This window comes from Fusarium vanettenii (genome assembly GCF_000151355.1).
Source record: "Fusarium vanettenii 77-13-4 chromosome 2 genomic scaffold NECHAsca_18_chr2_1_0, whole genome shotgun sequence".
Lineage (NCBI taxonomy): Eukaryota > Fungi > Ascomycota > Sordariomycetes > Hypocreales > Nectriaceae > Fusarium > Fusarium vanettenii.
In genome coordinates, this window is record NW_003315867.1 from 2,683,001 (window position 1) to 2,700,598 (window position 17,598).

At 53.8% G+C, this 17,598-nt stretch overlaps 6 protein-coding genes across 6 annotated transcripts; 2 read left to right on the top strand and 4 right to left on the bottom strand.

The window, feature by feature from the left end:
• Window positions 1-206: 206 nt before the first annotated feature.
• NECHADRAFT_99299 (uncharacterized protein) lies at window positions 207-1,812 on the bottom strand (the record flags this gene model as incomplete). The annotated part of the gene is made up of 4 exons (XM_003046642.1): window positions 1,700-1,812; window positions 759-1,550; window positions 454-711; window positions 207-344 (listed from the first exon to the last, which is right to left on the bottom strand). Exons 1-4 carry the CDS (start codon window positions 1,712-1,714, stop codon window positions 207-209), a joined length of 1,203 nt encoding a protein of 400 aa, XP_003046688.1. The 5' UTR covers window positions 1,715-1,812.
• A 571-nt stretch (window positions 1,813-2,383) lies between these two features.
• NECHADRAFT_32358 (uncharacterized protein) lies at window positions 2,384-3,606 on the bottom strand (the record flags this gene model as incomplete). Its single annotated transcript, XM_003046643.1, has 2 exons — window positions 2,384-3,023; window positions 3,074-3,606. 2 exons carry the CDS (start codon window positions 3,604-3,606, stop codon window positions 2,384-2,386), a joined length of 1,173 nt encoding a protein of 390 aa, XP_003046689.1.
• Window positions 3,607-6,864: 3,258 nt separating this feature from the next.
• NECHADRAFT_91178 (uncharacterized protein) lies at window positions 6,865-9,070 on the top strand (the record flags this gene model as incomplete). Its single annotated transcript, XM_003046068.1, has 3 exons — window positions 6,865-6,899; window positions 7,012-8,707; window positions 8,759-9,070. The coding sequence occupies 3 exons, from the start codon at window positions 6,865-6,867 to the stop codon at window positions 9,068-9,070; spliced, it is 2,043 nt and encodes a 680-aa protein (XP_003046114.1).
• A 499-nt stretch (window positions 9,071-9,569) lies between these two features.
• Window positions 9,570-11,219, bottom strand: NECHADRAFT_66611 (uncharacterized protein). The gene is made up of 2 exons (XM_003046644.1): window positions 10,694-11,219; window positions 9,570-10,592 (listed from the first exon to the last, which is right to left on the bottom strand). The coding sequence occupies exons 1-2, from the start codon at window positions 11,031-11,033 to the stop codon at window positions 9,922-9,924; spliced, it is 1,011 nt and encodes a 336-aa protein (XP_003046690.1). The 5' UTR covers window positions 11,034-11,219; the 3' UTR covers window positions 9,570-9,921.
• A 1,631-nt stretch (window positions 11,220-12,850) lies between these two features.
• On the bottom strand, window positions 12,851-14,585 carry NECHADRAFT_23366 (uncharacterized protein; the record flags this gene model as incomplete). Its single annotated transcript, XM_003046645.1, has 3 exons — window positions 12,851-13,607; window positions 13,660-13,878; window positions 13,930-14,585. Coding segments are annotated over 3 exons (1,632 nt in total), but the record flags the coding sequence as incomplete, so codon positions are not given.
• A 1,394-nt stretch (window positions 14,586-15,979) lies between these two features.
• NECHADRAFT_91181 (glycosyltransferase family 33) lies at window positions 15,980-17,466 on the top strand (the record flags this gene model as incomplete). The annotated part of the gene is made up of 3 exons (XM_003046069.1): window positions 15,980-16,217; window positions 16,265-16,458; window positions 16,507-17,466. The coding sequence occupies 3 exons, from the start codon at window positions 15,980-15,982 to the stop codon at window positions 17,464-17,466; spliced, it is 1,392 nt and encodes a 463-aa protein (XP_003046115.1).
• Between the last annotated feature and the right edge of the window lie 132 nt (window positions 17,467-17,598).

Genomic DNA, 17,598 nt, shown 5'->3' on the forward strand with positions numbered 1-17,598 from the left:
TCTCGGGATAAGCCTTGTCGTGTGTTTCCTAATCTTTGCAGCCCAGTGTGGGAGCGAGGCTTCTGTGTCAGGGAGGTTGGTCTGGAACCAGTCTTGGTTCTTTCCCGTTGCTGACAGCCTGATTATTGAATAATAGGGCACAGAGCCCACGTTTGAAGCATCCCGGTCATGAATCATGAGTCCTAGACACACTGTTAGTCACATTCTTAGTCAACCAACCCAAAAGTGTATTCACCAGAGATAGGGTTTAGTGAAGTCTGTTCATCCTCCTTGGAATATGTCGTTGCGCACTCCCACGTGTAATGTGGCTCGGTGGCTTCCTTTACGGTCTCATCAACTGCAACCTGGAACGGTTTCACATCAAATGGTGTAGCGATGACGCCTCTGGCCATTGCGTTTACGACCTTGCATGGTCAGCGAGAAAGATGTACCTCTTTATGGAGGTACCCTTACCTGATCTTCCCATTTAATGTAGGCGTCTGTTGAGAGGAACATGCAGATGGACGTCATATCCGTCTGCTCAACCTCGATCTGTGGCGTCTGACCCCTTTCCCAATCACCGACAATCGTGACTCTTCGGAATCCGACATAGTTCTTTGCAAGATACGCCAATATCGCTACCCGTTTGCCGTCGACGAAGAACCAAGGGCTCCAGTCCAGGGAGAAGGCGCTTCCATGAGGAACATAGTCCGGGTCTGTAATATCCATGGCCTTTTCATGTTAGACTTTCCCTCAAAGACGCGCTCATAGTAACTCACATCTTCTTTGGTATGTTTCCCTCTTCCATCGAACCGTCCAACTTCACGGATGTCCCATATTGTCTCATCAATTGACGGTTCTCCCTCCCGTGGTCGTGGAAACAGCTGAGTGCTCATGATAGCCACCTCTTCCGCATCGTTGCAATATGCCAGAAGAGCCCTTCCAGGAGCAAGCTCCTTCGCCCAAGAGAATGACTGGATCCGCTCATTCATGTTACGAAAACCATCCTCCACGCTCGCATCTGGCAGCGGCAGCTGAGCCCCCAGCCCCCAGAGCGTCTTCCATGCCTTGAAGCTCCTGGTTCGCATCCCAGCAACCATGGTGGACTGCATGTCAATGTGCTCCCCCAACGCATACACACCACCGTTGGTCGACAATGCAGTCAGGATTGGTCGCAGGTTGCACCCTAGCCCATTCGGCGACCACTCCAACCTCACAATCTGGCAAATGGAAGCCCCCGAGCCCGTCACCAGACCATTTCCCACACCCGGGAACCAATTCTCGTCATTCGCGGGCGGCCCTGCAACTCTAATGCCAGAGAAGGAGCACAGCTGCGCGTTGATGGTTGGGTCTGGGCGGATCAAGCCTGAGGCGCGGTAGGATAGTGAAAACTGGCTCTGGAGCTCCTCATCCTCGCCCGCGTCGTCGGGGCCGCCGCCTCTCGGGTACTCGGGGATGAAGATGTAGATGGTGTCATCTGTCGCGACTGCTAATTCGCCGTCGCAGGACCACGAGATGGCGTGTGATGTAAGCGGACGTGATTTCAGATGGATGGTCCTGAGGGGGCGTGTCTGCAGGGTTCGTTAACAAGCTATTCCTTTCTAAAGATGAGTTTCTGGAGTAAGGGTGAGGCGCAGCTGATATCACTGTACCCTGTTTTTGATTTGAAGAACAAAATGACATTTGGACCAGAATTCGAGACTGTTCTTGTTTTCCTCACCTTGGATTTATCCATGTTGATGAACAGAGTTCACCCGCGTCGAGTGATGGCTGGCTACCGACAAAAGCATTCAAACATGTCTAATATTGGAATCGCATACAAGTAAAATGAAGAGTGTAGATTGTAAGATGAGGCGCAACAAGTTGAGACCTCAGCCTGGAAGAAGCTCGAGCTGGAGATGGATGAAATGTTCAACACCAAAAAGTGGATGACTAAGGCATCGAGCCGCCTTCACGACAAACGCGCTCGGAGAGTGGCACCGCACTGTCAACCAAAGGTTATTTGAACATTAATTAATTTATTCATCAGCTTTATTTCAATCATACATGAAGAGTCAGGTAGTATATCTCATAAAACAGACAATCGCAGGCCTCAAAAGCGTAAATATAGGGTTTGCGCTCAAGTCGTCTCAGGTTCGACTCCAGCGATGGGGTATCCAATAGTTTTGCCATAGTCTCTTGGCTCACGATCGGGATATACGTGCTCCAGGAGCAAGAATCCCGCCACAAGCGCAATCCTTTCGTGTTCTTCCGACTGCTGTTCTCGACATGTCTCGCTGAGCCAAGTCCAGAGCGTGTCGGTAATCCACCCATTGCACCAATTTTTTCAAGCCTTGTTGCCAGAATGCCTGTCATCTTAAATGCCATGGTCTCGCAAGTAAAAGTCACCAAGAAATTCAATCACTCAACCCTCAAGGAAGGACCCTAGGCCCCAGAGAAGAGCGCAGCCCGCAAGAGCTGTTGCGCCAACCACCTTCTTTGTCCACCAGTTATCATCTGTCAAAGCCCTGGCCTTTTGGATCTTCTTCGCAGCTTCAGTCGGGGCGCTGGCGGATGCACTGGCAGACCCTCCCTGGGAAGCTTCCTTGGCCGCTTCCGCTTCCTTTTGTCGTAGCAAAGCAATCTTCTTGCTAAGGGCCAGCAAGTCCTCCTCAAGGGTCAGGTTGCCGGCACTGTCGACTTCGACGTTTTGAATGTTGCCAAAGAAGTCGGTAATCAAACGGCTGCGAGCGTTCTCGGCGCCACCGGGGAAGAGATCATAACGCATACCAGCGTGCGAGTGGATCTTGTCATAGTCGTAACTATCGAACAATTCGCCAACTGTCTTTTGGCTGTTCAAGTCCTTGACGTTGTTCTCAAGGAATTCTAGGTTGTAGTAGGTATATCTATCAATAACGGCCACGCCAACATCGTTGTCGGCGTGATGCGAGTATGAGGATTGGTCGAGCTCGGATGAGCCGGTAGCAATGATGTTGGGAGAGTAAAACCTGCTGTACATGGTGTTGGCCTGGCAGGTGTCGATCATGAAGAGAATTTCATGGTATCTGGAAAGCATTAGCACTGAAGTGAGGAGTGGCTGACAACTACGACTCACCTCTTCTTCTCCCACATCTGCTCAAAGGCGTCGGCAAGATCAAATGCGCCAATCTCCTCGGCATCCTGAAACTTGAGGAATTCGTTTCCGCCATGACCGGTCATGTACACCAGGATATTGCTCCGGTCGTCGGTAAGAAGGCGCTTGCTTCGTGGCATCTCGGCGCCAACGCGATCCGTCAGCAGACGGATAAAGTTCTCGACTGTAACCTCGTAGCCACGATAGTCGACCTCAATGTTGTCGCCATAGAGATCGACGGCGCGATCAGAGTTGCTGTAGACGGTTCCGGGGAAGGCGTTGCGGGGGTTGCAAGCCATGTCGTCGGGGAGCATCAGGATGATCTGGGAGTCGGGGATGCCGAGGCGCTTTACGGTTCGGTACATGGAGAGGACATTGGCAAGGTGGCGGTAGTTGAACCAGAATCGTGATGTGCAGACGAGAACGGCCCAGTTGCTGGTATGCTCGGCGAAGATGGTGGTTGCGAACAATGCCGCTGCCACGAGGACGTGGAATCGAAGGAAGGACAGGTTCATGATGGAGGCGACACGACGAGCTGTGGTGATGCGAAGAGAAGAGAAAGCAAAGCAGATAAGGAGCGAATATCACAGCCCAGATGCGACCAACAGCATATCCACTACGATATGAACTGCTGGAATGAAGTCGCTGAGAGATGCTCTCTCAGGCTTACAAATCTGGGGAGCGACGATGATTGAGCATGGGATGTTTGTTTGTTAATCCCCTTTTGGATGGACGTCACCAAATCGAAGGGAACACCTGTTGGAGTTGATTCCGTGAGCTAAGCTGAGCTGGGCCCGGAGTTTCGGAGTCAAGGTTCCGACGATGGAAGCAGCCCCTGGCGCTGGCGCTGGCTCTGGCGCGGGACGGATTAAACTCAAGCACTAACAATTTCCCGATTGGGATGTTTCCCTCGAGCTGGAGTGAGCTGATGGCTGGTAATACTTGCGTCCCAGCATCTCACTGCCCAGCACTGCCGCAAGACAGAAATCTTGGGGTGAGCCAAGGGGTAGATGTTGACGAGATCTCCCCTTTTTTTTTAGAACTGGGGGTGCAGCCAGTAGTTGGGGATTGAATTTGTTGGCGTGGTAGTTGTCTGGCGAGGATATCTGGAATCGTTCGACTCCTGGCCGGGATGGATGGCGATGTTGGGGCAGCCGGGTTGCTCACTGATGACAGATGCTCTGATTTTCTGACATGGCTCATGGACCTCCCTGGTGCAGAGGAGGCCCAAATGGTATCAGGCACACGTGGCCCGATGCCGTTCTGAAGTTCTGGTGTCACTGCAAGGTAGAGCAAGATACGAAAATAAAACGCCGTTGTGAAATGGACCGATGCAGGCGGCGGTGCTGGTGCTGCGCTGACGGACAGGAGACGAGCCGATTTCGGTCTGTTTTCTTCTGAGCTTGTGACAGAGGCAGTATGGGATTAATAATTGCCAAGGGAAAACAATGCAGCGCAAAAGGCAAGATTATCCCTAGCCAGTCATGGCTTTGAAGTGAGTGGCACGGATATGCCGGCCGTGGGTCACTCTCGCTCTCGCTCTAGGTCGTCATGGGAATCATGCCTCATGAGGACAAGAAAAGAAAAAAATGCAGCACGATCATCTGGGATCGGTTTCTGCAGGGAAGAGGGAATTAAAAAAAAAAGAGGACCCTGCAACTGACTCCACCATGACGATGGTACTTCGACCTCGAGTTCGTGTCGACTTGCATCGACCAAGCAGAATCCGGCACCATGGAAGGGGTCTTTTCTATAGCCACGATGCTAAAGGATAGCGCCGCCTTCTGTGAGAAAGCCCGCTGCATGTGCAAGACAATAACAGCCCTGCCCCCGGACATCAGCAGCAGCATGAGATGGCGGGAGATGTGCCTTGAAGGGGGCTTTCATCTTAGCGTTGCACATTTGGAAACGCTCTCAGCCATTCTCCGACGGGAGACGTCAGGTGGGCGAAAGAGCGGCGTTCAAAGGTGGCCGCGGCGAATGAGATGCCGCAAACGAGGCGGAAAAGGGCACAATCACATGAATGAAATCCCAATTCCTCGACTCAAGCGTTTGGATGGCGTCCGCTAGGCGCTGGTCCACCCGAGGATCCATGGAAACCGACAACTCCACTGCTGTGTCGCATTGCAGCCGCTAGGCTAAGCCCCATCCCCGTCCCATGGATCTCTTGTTTGTGAGGGCTGGATGCCGGTTCGAGCAATGGCATCCTGCAGAGGGCCACGAGGGCACACTCGCTGGCTGAAGAGAGAGAAAGGCGAGGGAGGTTGGTTGCGAGGTGCTACGTGGGAGAGTATCAGGCTACTGCAACGGTGCATCGAGGCTTGCGCACGCAGTGAGCATCATCGGCGTTGGATGGATGGATGAATGCGGGCATCATGAAGTCTTGCACATGGAGGAATACTCGAGAATGGGACTGAAACCCGGGGCTAATTGACCATGTTATGGATCACGACCCCCAAGATCTCGGGCAGTGGTAAGTACTAGTTGGACCCCCAAAGGTATCGTCTCCATCAGTTTCGCTTCGCCTTACCATACACGTCTGACTTGGCTTGGTTTCCTTGGTCTTGGTTCCATCTCACTCGGCCCAAGATGGTCCACAGGAAACGTTTTCTCGCGCATGCTATTCATGAAAGGACAGCATTGTTCTCTTTGTGGCCGGCATGACTCTTAATCAAGGTTCTCGGGCCTTTTTTGTATAATTTTTCCCAACGGCTCAAGATGTAAAACGGCTTGAGTCTGACTTGACTTCACGTTTGCCATCTGTTGTACATGGATATTATTAACCTGACCTCGATGATCAATACCTTGTCCGACTCACACCCTGCCCTGTCCTTTTCTGCCTGTGCGAGTTCCGATCCTGGTCCCTGAACCTTCTGCCGTCCTCGGTTGTTTATTTTCCTGTTTTCCCTGAGGCTTACTAGCAAAAGAGCGTCCGTCGATGCGTGAGGGTTAACTCCTTTATACTCCGGGCAACTACCCCGCTGGAATACGCAGTACACAACCTTACCTCTAACTGTACTTACCTTACCCCCCTCCCACAGCCGCAGCCTGGAGCGTAAACAGGAGCTTAAGATCTTTCATCATCGTCACCTGTTTCTCTCCTCTTTCTCCTCATCTTCTTCTCTCCCCCTCCTTTCGGCCTTGATCGATTCCTTTTCCACCAAAGAGACCAAAGCCTCGATCCGACCTCGACTCCTTTTCCCATCAAATCTCGCCCGGGGTGCCACGGCGTGCGCCCGCCCCAAGACCAAGACCAAGACCAGACGGGACCAGACCCTGTCTCTGCCTGCGACTCGCCAGAGTGGTTCTAGGGACCTCCCTGGCCACCAGCTGCACCGCGCTCGCCGCCTGGAAGCCTTCTGGACGACCTCCAGTCAGTGCAGTGTCTACCGCACCCCGTGAGGCGTGAGACGTGAGGCCTGGCTGTGCTAGGCGCCAAACCGTCCCAAGGCCGCCAGTGGAAACCTTCCAAGTTTACCTGCTTCGACCGACTTTCCCTGCCTGGCCTGGTCTGGTCCAACTGTGGGCGTCCTCCACCCTCCTCCACCTTGCTCTGCGCACTCCCACTCCCTCCCTCCACCGGGCGCTCCAAGCTCGAGGTACAAGCCTCTGTGCTACGTACCATCTTTGGGATATTTGACTGATCGTCCCCCCTGGCCTCCCATATCCTGTCCAACCTTTGCTCCTCCAAGAAGCGTCTTCTTGCTGCTCGACACTTTTGCTTCATTCACTCTTGAGGCCTCTACGCGCTTGTCGCTGTTGTCGCCTACATCATGGGCCGCACGCCGGCCTATATCTTTGTCGTCAGGTACGTTCAATCACCCACTGCTGGCCCCCCTGTCGTCATGATGCATCGTCGCAATCGCGTCGCATAGCATAGCGCACACATTGTAGTCTGGCTGGTCTAACATCAACTCTAGGCACGGCAACCGACTCGATGCCGCCGACAAAAAATGGCACCTCTCTTCTCCCACTCCTTACGATCCTCCTCTTACATACGGTGGCTGGCTCCAGTCAAGACAGGTCGGCAACCAGATTTCAAACATTCTCGAACAGGCCAAGATCGAACATGAAGCATGTGGCAAGCGACGACGGTTCAAGGTGGTAGTCCACAGCTCGCCCTTCTTGCGATGCGTCCAAACCTCCATCGGAATCAGCTCTGGTCTCGCCCAGACCCCTCCAGACTCGCCTCATCGCCCTTCCGACATATTTGTTTCAGCAGCCGGCCCCCCAAAGCACTTTCGATCGACCATCTTGCGCCTTGACTCCTTTCTCGGAGAATGGCTTTCCCCCGAATACTTTGAAATGATTACTCCGCCGCCTGGCGCGGCGCTCATGATGGGTAGCGCAAAGGCCGAACTGCTGAGGCGCGAAGACTACAGCACACTGGTTTCGCCTCCTACGGTTTCCCATACAATTTCTCACAAGAGCTCAACTGCCTCTTTATGGAACGGCTCACCCAGCGCAAGCCCGTCGATTCGCCCGATGCAGCCAACATCATCGTCTGCACCCGAGATGGGCTCCACAGGTTCGGCCATGGCAGCCGCGCTCTCTGGACAGCTCGCCAATCAGCAAGACAAGAAGGGCTATACTATTCCCAAGCCCAACTACGCCATCTCGAGTTCTGGAAGAATCCCCGAGGGCTTTGTCGCACATGCCCGGGATGAATGCGTGGTGGTTGATTACCAATGGGACTCGATGAGGCCCAACTTGAATTTTGGCGATGGTGGTCAGTTTGGAGAAGAGTGGACGTCCATGCACAAGAGATTCCGACAAGGCCTCAAGAAGCTTGTCGACTGGTATTCCACAACTGAGACGCCCGATGAGATGGTGACACGGTCTCCTGGCGGAATGCAGAACGGCGTCGACAGCGACGCATCTACCTCGGAGGACGAAGAGGTGGAGACTGTGGTCATCCTCGTGTCGCACGGCGCTGGCTGCAATGCCCTGATCGGCGCCATCACTCACCAGCCTGTCCTAATGGACGTTGGAATCGCTTCCATCACTATGGCGGCGCGGAAACAAGACGCAGACTACACTGCTCTGCTGGCCACGTCACAGCTCGAAAACCCCGACGGAGAGCCACACGTCTCACCTCATCAAGTCTACGATATTCGCATGTCTGCAAGCACCGACCACTTGCGATCAACCACATCAACTCCGATCTCTTCTCGATCGACCTCGGCCGAAGGATTTCCCATCTCTGCGAGCAACCGTGGGCGTGCCCCGAGCATCAGTAGCACTGATGGACCAGGACCACTCATTGGCTCCTTTGTCTACTCAGACCCCATTATTCCAAATGGGAGTCGCAGCACCTCAGCCAGCGCAGCTCTGGGATCATCGATACGCCGAAGTTCGGCTTCCCAGCGGCCCTCAACGCGGACCCCGGCTCTAGCAGCGGGTGGGGCCGGGCCGAGGAGCAACTCGCCCGGCATGGGCCCCTCGTTTGGCCTGTGGTCACCAGGACCATCTTCACTCAGGCTAATGGATGATGGCGGGGACGATGAGTCTGAGAAGGAGGACTTTGACACCGTGTTGCCCAACTTTGGTCGCTTCAAGGATGCAACCCACGAGAACAAGCAGGATACTGCCCAGTCTTCGAACTTGGAGTTGGCCGTGGAGGAGTCCAGTTCACCATCACCATCACCACCAACTCTCAACTTTGAGCTGACACCCACACTTTCCTTCTCTTCTCCTCTTCCACCACCAGCGTTCCCTGCTCTGGGTTCTTTTTCATTTCCTTCTAGCGGGGACTCCACCCCCAAGAGCAAGCCTCGAGGGCCTATACTGTCGGCCCCAATTCGAATCAAGACGGATGTTATCCACGACTTTGACAAGCCTGCCGAGGAGCTGACTATTGGTCAGCTCGGTGACGGACTTGGCGGACTATGGGGCCTTCCCCGGCCTCCTGGCGAGGCTGAACGATTCCGTGATATGAGCCTTTCGAAACGACGCTGGACGACTACGGAGCGTGCTTGAATATGCGCTACAAACTCTCATGATACCCCACTCCCTATCTATGCTCATACAGGATGATCCAGACGTCCTCCCCCTGGGGGAATAGAGCAGATATACATTCATCTCCTCTCGCCTTGTGATATTTTTAGCGCGCGTTGCTTCCTGTTGGTCGTTATATTTATAATACTGTACGGCAGACAGGTCTGTATATCATGATATTCATTGCATCGGCGAAACGGCAGGGATTTCCACTCAAGAAGAGGGACAGCAATGCCGGAACATGGCAGTGGGATTGATACCTAGGGACAGGCGGGGGCTTATTACCAGTACGGATGCGTCTTGTTGTTTCTTTGTGTCTTTGGTTGGTTTCTGTATTGTATTTGATTTGTACTCGGGAGTCGGTTTTTGGCGAAAGATGACACGATTTGCTTCACTTATGGACCTGGATGAATACCTAGGTAGGCAAGGACGGCAGTTGGGAAACAGGATTACGAGGGGAATGGTGAACAAACAAAAAGACTGCCCAAATATATTTGATTTGAGATATTGAATTCGCAGGTTGTCGTCTGTCTATGGCGTTTGACTTTTGCTGCTCCCAACGACATCTATGGGGATGGATATACATGAACGCAGAATAAAAAGAAGGGTATGCTATGTGTTTGAGACGTTTCAAGTAGAAAATGCTCCCTCGCAGTCAAAATCATATATATGCTAACCCCAGCAAGGAACGCCATCCCGTCCAGCCATCGTAACCTCTTGTCCACCGACCAACCAGTCATGTATGATGTATCCGTAGTGATAAACCCAGCAACCCTGAGAACTTTTTTAAACATTCCATTCCCGCTATGCTCCACTCGTCTCTCTTACACCATCTAGTTGAAGAACTTGTTCATGGCCTGGTGAGCCAGCTCAACACCGAGGAAGGTGGCGGCGTTGGCGGGCACGGCACGGGTCAGGGCGGGACCGAAACCGGGGAAGAAGGCCTTGTAACCTCCCTTGCCGTACAGCTCATGGATGACACCGCCCAGCGTGACGTTGCCCTCGGCCGTCTGCAGGCGGGACTTGACTGTGTCGACGGGGAAGACTGGGATCCACATGGCAACACCAGCAGCCGCACCGGCGCATGTGATGGCCGTGAGACTCAGCTGGCCGCTGGGCTTTCCGGTGTCGGGGTCGACGGGAGTGAGCTTGCGCTTGATATACTCGTACGCGGCAAAGTAGGCGGCAGAACCAGGACCGTCACGGGCGAGGGTGGCAGCGCTGCCGCGGAAGACGCTGCGCACGCCTCCCTCGCGGTACAGCTGCTTGACGACGTCGAGACCGCCGCTGTACTTTGGTTTCTCGCCGGGTGCGAGCTGCTTCTGGCCCTGGACCTGGAGGATGACCTTGACGCGCTCAAAGGGCGCCGTGATGGCCGTCATGGGGATGGCAGAGAGGAAGCCGGCGGCCGAGATCTGCGCAATGGTGAGCCCCTCGGCGGGGACTTCGCTGACGCCTCGGACGATCTGCTTGCCGAGGTCGTAACCCCAGAAAGAAACGGCGACTGCGGGGAGATAACAAAGTCAGCTCACTGAGCACGGGCAATGGCACCAGATGCGGAAATCAATCGTCAATCTGAGGCTTGAGAGATTAATGAGGACATACACATGGGTGTGACGCCGACGAGCGGGGCGCTCACGCCGGCGTAGAGACCTCTCCGGAGTCCATCACGGGCGATACTCTTACGGACGACATCGACGGCCGAAGAGTAGACGCCTCGCTCGGCAGTCTGGAGGCGGACCTTGACGAGGTCAAAGGGGTGGCCGACGACGACGGCGCAGATACCACCGAAGCCGCCGGCCGCGAGGGCGCGGAGCTGCTGGGCGAGGGCAGAGGGTGGTGCGCTGGTGGTGGGCTGTTCCTCCTTTGGTGACGGGGCGACGTTCTTGAGCTGCTCGGCGACTCGGGCCTCGAGGGCCGAGTCGGAGGTGTCGGCGGAGGACATGCTGTGTGGAGGATGAAGGTGAAGGGAGGAGGAAAAGGAGGAGGAGAGGTTAGGTTATATGAATGAGTCGTGGAGAAGGGAGAATGTGGGGGATAGCTTCGGCCGAGGGGAGGTCAGATATGGATATATATATATATATCTATTATGACGCAAATCCCGAGATTCCGTTCTCCAGTCTACCCAGCCGTTGAAGAAAAGAAGAAAAGAGGTTACAGGGGACGTAGGTGAGAAGGTCATTGTCCCTCTTGGGGGTGCTTGATATAAAGAGAACGGCTATGCAAGCCAAAGTCAGTAGGCCCCCCCCCCTCCAGCCTCAGGTACGTCACCGGGAAAGGAGATTGGGTTTCGTCCAGTCAAAGGCCGTACCTTCCTTGCGCCCGGGTCCGTGCATATGGGTTCAATTCGACTGGGCTGAAGTTGTTTTATTGTTTTTGGTGATGAGATCTGCGTTGGAGATTCTTGGAGCAGTAGTTAGATGTAAATTATATCGATTACACTCGTACAATTAGAATCTATTTTGCCATCTTTCACTGTAAAAAGTACCCTCAACTCTTCAATCTCTACTATGTACCCTCTTCCCTACCTGGGAAAAGTCCTCGGTGTCCCGGGGCAATGATATCAAAAGGTACGTACCCCCGGTCCCCGGCCCGCCATGCTCCATCCCCATTTGCCTCGGCTTCGGCTCGCGGGGTGCGTCCCCATGTCTCCTCGGTCGACTTTCATTATCCCCCACATTCAACTTTCTCCAGCAAAGAAGGGTCCCCTCCTCTTCAGACACCGAGAACGCTCCGATGAACGGGGACAGAAGCCCCAGTAAGCGCCAAATGCCGACGCCCTGTGTGGCTGCTCTCCCCCTTCTGGAGACTGCCTACTGCGGCTTGGTTTGGCTACGGAGCTCATGGGATTTTTCTGGAGAACGGCTGAGGCGGCCGGGCAGACGGAATTGGTCTCTTGTGGATGCCGGAGCTGGGGAATTCATCATGGCCGACAGAAGTGAGGCTATTGTGATGAATTACACACAAGAGTAGAACTCCCGCCTTACGTATCCTTCCTGATCTGGTGCTGCTGCTGTGCTCCTTCACATGCAAGTACATAGCTTCATGCTTCGTGGAAGAGTCCGTCAACCAGCCACGAGTCAACCGCCAAGGTACCTGCATGCGCACCGCCAGATCCAAGCCAGATCCTGCTGGTCATGATCCAACACCTACCGTCATGGATGACTTTTGTGGCTCTTGTCTCCGAAACTTTCAGTCACTAGCATCCATGCCTCTGACCACATGTTGGAGATTCTCTTGGAGAAATGCCCCACACAACATCCTCTCACCTCATCATCACATGCAAAACCATCACGACTCGTTCACACTTTAACATGGACCCCAACCCAAGATGAGAACAGAGTAATCACTCAAGAACCTTGTCATCCTCTCTATTTCTACCGTAGACATCCACTATCCTCCCAATCTACCTCCAACGCGTCTGAGTAATACAAAATCAGGGTAATCATGTACATGTGATCCTCCATGCATCCATCCCATGACCTTGTTGGCCAGATATGCCCAAGATATACCAGCTACGCCGTGTAGTCCCCTAGACCCTCAATCCAAATCTGACATCTACTTCCCTAAATGTCATCTACCGTGTATCCCAATAACGGCCATCCCCTCGTTCGACTAGTTATACACCCCTTGGAATCATGCCTCTCCTCTTCTACGCCGTGACCCCGCCTCTATCGTCTCCTCTATAATCTCCGTTCAACTCTTCTCATCAGATTTGACCAACAACTCCAACTCTCAAAGCCCTTTTGTTGCTGTCAAGGCCGTGGGTGTCGCTACCGGCGCGGGCACTCCTCGCCTGCTGCACCAGCAAGAGTTGTCTCCCTCTCGCTCAACCTGTACAACTACATCGATTCCCTCCTTCAACAGATAGTCGCGCACACGGTCCCGAACATCTTCCATAGGCGCTCCTCGAGCTGCCACCACGTGAACGATTCCGAGTAGCTTTCCTCCTGACGCACTAGCACTGTGGTCGTCTCGCCAAAACTTGGGTGAAGAGTAGCCCACCACACCTCGCTGCTGGAGGATACCGCCCAAGCTGTTTCGCAGATTGTATTCTGTATCCTCCGAGATGCTGAGCAGTAGTCGCTTTGCTGACGAGTAAACCAGAGGCTTTGACGAGAGGAAGATGAGCACAGCGATCAGGCACGACGCCAGCGGATCCCATCCAGCCCAGCCCCAGAAGCTCGTCAACACCGTCGATACAATAACCGAAACGCTACCCAAGGTATCGGCAAGGATATGCAAGTAAATGCCATGCATGTTCTCATTGTCATGTCCATGGCTATGGCCGTGGCAGTCGTGTCCACCATGAGAATGGCCATGGTCATGATCGTGCGAATGTCCGTGGTCGTGCCCATGATCATGTCCTCCATGGTGATGATGGCCAAATGCCATCATTCCCACCAGGTTCACTACGAGGCCGAGTGTGCTGACAACAAAAAGTTCGCCCAGTCGCTTCGTCTGAGTTCCCTCCAGCAGTCGTTCGAACGCCTCAAAGGCAATCTCCAAGCTGAGCAACCTGAATCTCGAGTTAGCACCGTACCTGCATTCACGCTGTCGAAAGTTCCTACATCAGGAGAATGCCGTTGGCAAACCCACTCAAAGTCTCAATCTTACCGAATCCGTACGGGAATCGCTGGCTTCGGGGCCATTTGCTCAGCACGGCAGCCAACAATCCCACCAGCAGCGCCACACAATCGAAGAACATGTGGATGCTGTCGCTGAGAAGGCCCAGAGAGTCGGTGACGTATCCGTAAAACGCCTGAACAGCCATGAAGGAAAAGTTGAGCCTGATTCGGTATTAGCGGGCATTCCGACATGGGGAAATGGGAAAGGCGTACGCCATGAAATAAAAGATACGCCTTGAATCTTTCTCAATTAGGATTGCGTTGAGAATGGGAAATTTTGCTGTGTACGGAAGTATCATCCTGGTGAACAATGATCTCTTGGCAGCTTTTTCAGGGTCGTGAGAGTGAGCGTGGTTAAGATCGTGTCCATGATGGTGGTCGTGCGAATGGGTGTGGTCGTGCGAATGAGAATGGTCGTGCGAATGAGTATGATCGTGGTCGTGGTCGTGATGGTCGTGAGGATGGTCCGGAGGCGTGTAGGGCATGTTGGCTGTCTCAGGACCTGGGGTTATGACACTCTTTCCTCCTGGTGTCCTCTCTTGTGTCCAACCCTCCATTGTGTTCAGTGCTGGCGGAGGTAGCTTCTCCCGAGAGAGCATGGCGCTCGTGTTGGACATGCGCGAGCGGCTGTGTCCATGCCTGTGGCCACTATGACTGTGGGAGTGACCATTGAAGTTTCCACCACCATTATCAAAGCTTTGGTCGTGGTTGTGAGCATATGCCTCGTCGTCGGGGACCGATGGGAGACTGCCGTTGGAAATAGTTGTCCTGAGCGCGTTGAGCGACGACTGGGAGTGGGATCGCGCGTGCATGTGGCCCTGGTGCGCGTGTGGTAGGGAAGAGGTCGGCAGAGCGTAGGAGGACGTCATCTTGACAGCAGCAACGAGAGAGATGCAAAAGTCAAGTCTGGGCTTCGAGTCGAGGCCTCGAGATCAAAGTGTCGGTCGGATTATCGGCGCAGGTATCGCGAACAGAGAAGGAGTGTTGGAACCTCCCCGAGAGCCAATCGCAACGTCATCAGCCGGAATGAGTCGCCAGAGGAACCCGTAAGAAGGCGATCTGCTATGCCGTATGCGTTGGTGAAGAAGAGAGGATGTTGTGGGACGTCACCTTTCCTACGAAGGCGGGCGCGGGAGGCGTGAAAGAGCCGTGGTTGTGGCGGGCTGCAGATAGGAGATGATGCAGCACGTGGAGCTGCGAGAGCCAACCCGAACGAGAAACGATCGACGAGGATGGATGGCACAGAAGTTTAACAAGGGCCAAGAGGAGCCTTTGAAATTGCCCAGATCGGATGTTGAGAGGCCTAAATCATGAATGTGGGAGGGTCAAGACATGGACAACCTGGAGAGCGGTCTTGATCTGGCTTCTTGTCGTCGAGAATCAGTCATCTGGTAGCTGGCTGGATGGCTGGCTGGTTCGTTCGTTCGTACCTGCCGTGCTCGGATCCCTCCTCATTGAGCAGCTTGCTCCTTCCTGTTTCTTTGATAACGGACCGCCATGGCCGCCAGGGTTCGCTGTCGAACGCTGGCCGGTTACTGGCTGCAGCGGTGCAAATGGAGGTCTGCCCCCTGCATGCGGCCTAGGAGGTCCGCTAAACGTTAGTGCCCTTGATGCTTTAGCGCGGTTTGAGGGTTGTCCAGGTGCAGTTGGCCCGCCGTCACACCCCGCAGCAGCGTTGCACTTGCGCCTCAGACTCCCCGTGCATCTCGACCCCTGAGCGAGCTGCGTGCTGCGGTTCAGGTTGAGATAATCTCTCTGGTTCGTATGACGACGTAATCCATGACGTTCCTGGTATAAAATGCTTGGCGGGTGTATGTAGCGAAATTCTATTCAGTTTTCGACAGTTGATAGGATGGTGTGTTGAGGTCGGTCAAAGGCAATTCTCGACTTGGGTTCTGGCGTGGAATGGTCAAGAAAGGCTACCAACCAACAGCCAAGCATCTCCTACGCCTCGAGAACACGGCCGGTTCAGGTACGCTCTGTGCCTGCCTAGACTAAAATCTCCATCTAATTCAACTCGCGTATACCTTATCTTGTGTTGCGTTTGATCATCTTCCGGGGTTCACTCCTCTAAGATCGAGATTGTTTCGTTTCCTCCGAGTGTCACTGGCGGTCCAAGTGCGCGGCCACGGCGCGTGTGGAACCCCCGCTGCAGGGGACACATTGCCTTGACCACCAAGCAACCAACACCAACATCACATCTCACACATTCGATAGCCTCGGCGCCATGCCCTGATTGACAGGACAACTCCTTCTCCGCAACATGTCAGCCGCTTTCGTTGTTTCCGTCATCGCTGGCAGCCTCAGCTGTATCCTCCTAGTATGGCTTTTGAGCGGGCTCGCCAATCTCATCCCAACCCGATATCGTCCAGCTGAGAATCCTGAAGATGAGCACATCCAGATCCTCGTCGTCGGCGACGTTGGTCGCAGTCCTCGCATGCAGTATCACGCATTGAGTGTTGCCAAACATGGACGAAATGTCGATATTGTCGGCTACAAAGGTGATACCTATCAATATGTGGTCGTGTTCAAGGCTAATATTGAGCAGAGACGGCGAGACACCCTGATCTCATTGGTAACCCTCGAGTCACCATGTATCCCCTTCCGCCGCAGCCTGAGGTTCTTCGATGGGGAACTTTGCCATTCTTTCTTAACCTTCCTATGAAGGTCATATGGCAGTTCTGGGGCATGTTCCGTACTCTCATGTATGATGCGCCTCCAGCCAAATGGATCATCATCCAGGTAAGTTGACAACCAGCTACATATCGTGAGCTCTAGTAACATAGATAGAACCCTCCATCTATTCCTACCTTTCATGTGGCACTCATGGTCTCTCTCATCCGAGGTAGCAAGCTTGTCGTGGACTGGCACAATTACGGATACACCATTCTTGCCCAGAATCGTTGGTATAAGCCCCTTGTGCCCTTATATCGATGGTATGAGACCGGTTTTGGACGTTATCTAGGTGATGCCAATCTTGCCGTCACTGATGCCATGGCTCGTCAACTCAAGGTGAAGCCATTCAGTGTGAAGCACCCCGTCTACACTCTACACGACCGACCAGCCGAGGTGTTCCAGCCTATCATGTCAGCAGCAGAGCGACAGGCATTTCTGTCTAGGCTTGCGGAGACCAAGGCCCTGGCCAAGGATATCATGGCCGGCGCGGTTCGTCTCATTGTCAGCAGCACCTCGTGGACGCCAGACGAAGATTTTGGCCTACTTCTCGATGCCCTCGTATCCTACGCCAACGACTTTGCCGAGTCTTCTCCTATCCTAGCCATCATTACCGGAAAGGGCCCACAAAAGGAACAGTACCTCGAGCGGATCAAGACACTCCAGGAGGAGGGCAAGTTGCCTGGCATCCGAGTTGTGACTGCCTGGCTGTCTACTCGGGATTACGCCTCGTTGTTGGCCTGTGCTGATCTCGGCATCTCACTACACAAATCTAGCTCCGGTGTGGATCTCCCCATGAAGGTTGTGGACATGTTTGGTGCTGGTCTCCCTGTTGCGGCATACTGTGCCTTTGAGAGTTTCAGTGAGCTCGTCAAGGAGGGACAGAATGGCTGCGGTTTTGAGACCTCGTCCGAGTTGGCAGAAATCCTCCGAAGGCTACTTGGGTTCTCCGGACAAGAAGAGCTAGCTCGATTAAAGAAGGGTGCAGTCAGTGAGGGCAAACTACGATGGGACGAGGAGTGGGATCGAGTGGTTGGAAAAATTATTGGGCTGGTGGACGAGGAGAAGGCCACATAGTCACCTGGGTTTCCCTGTCCCTGATACACTTCCAACAAATGCAAATGAACAATGTCGCTTCATGGTCATGCTAAAGCTAATCACCAAGAAAAATCCCACGACGCCAAGCGAATGCTCATAACTCGTCGGCGC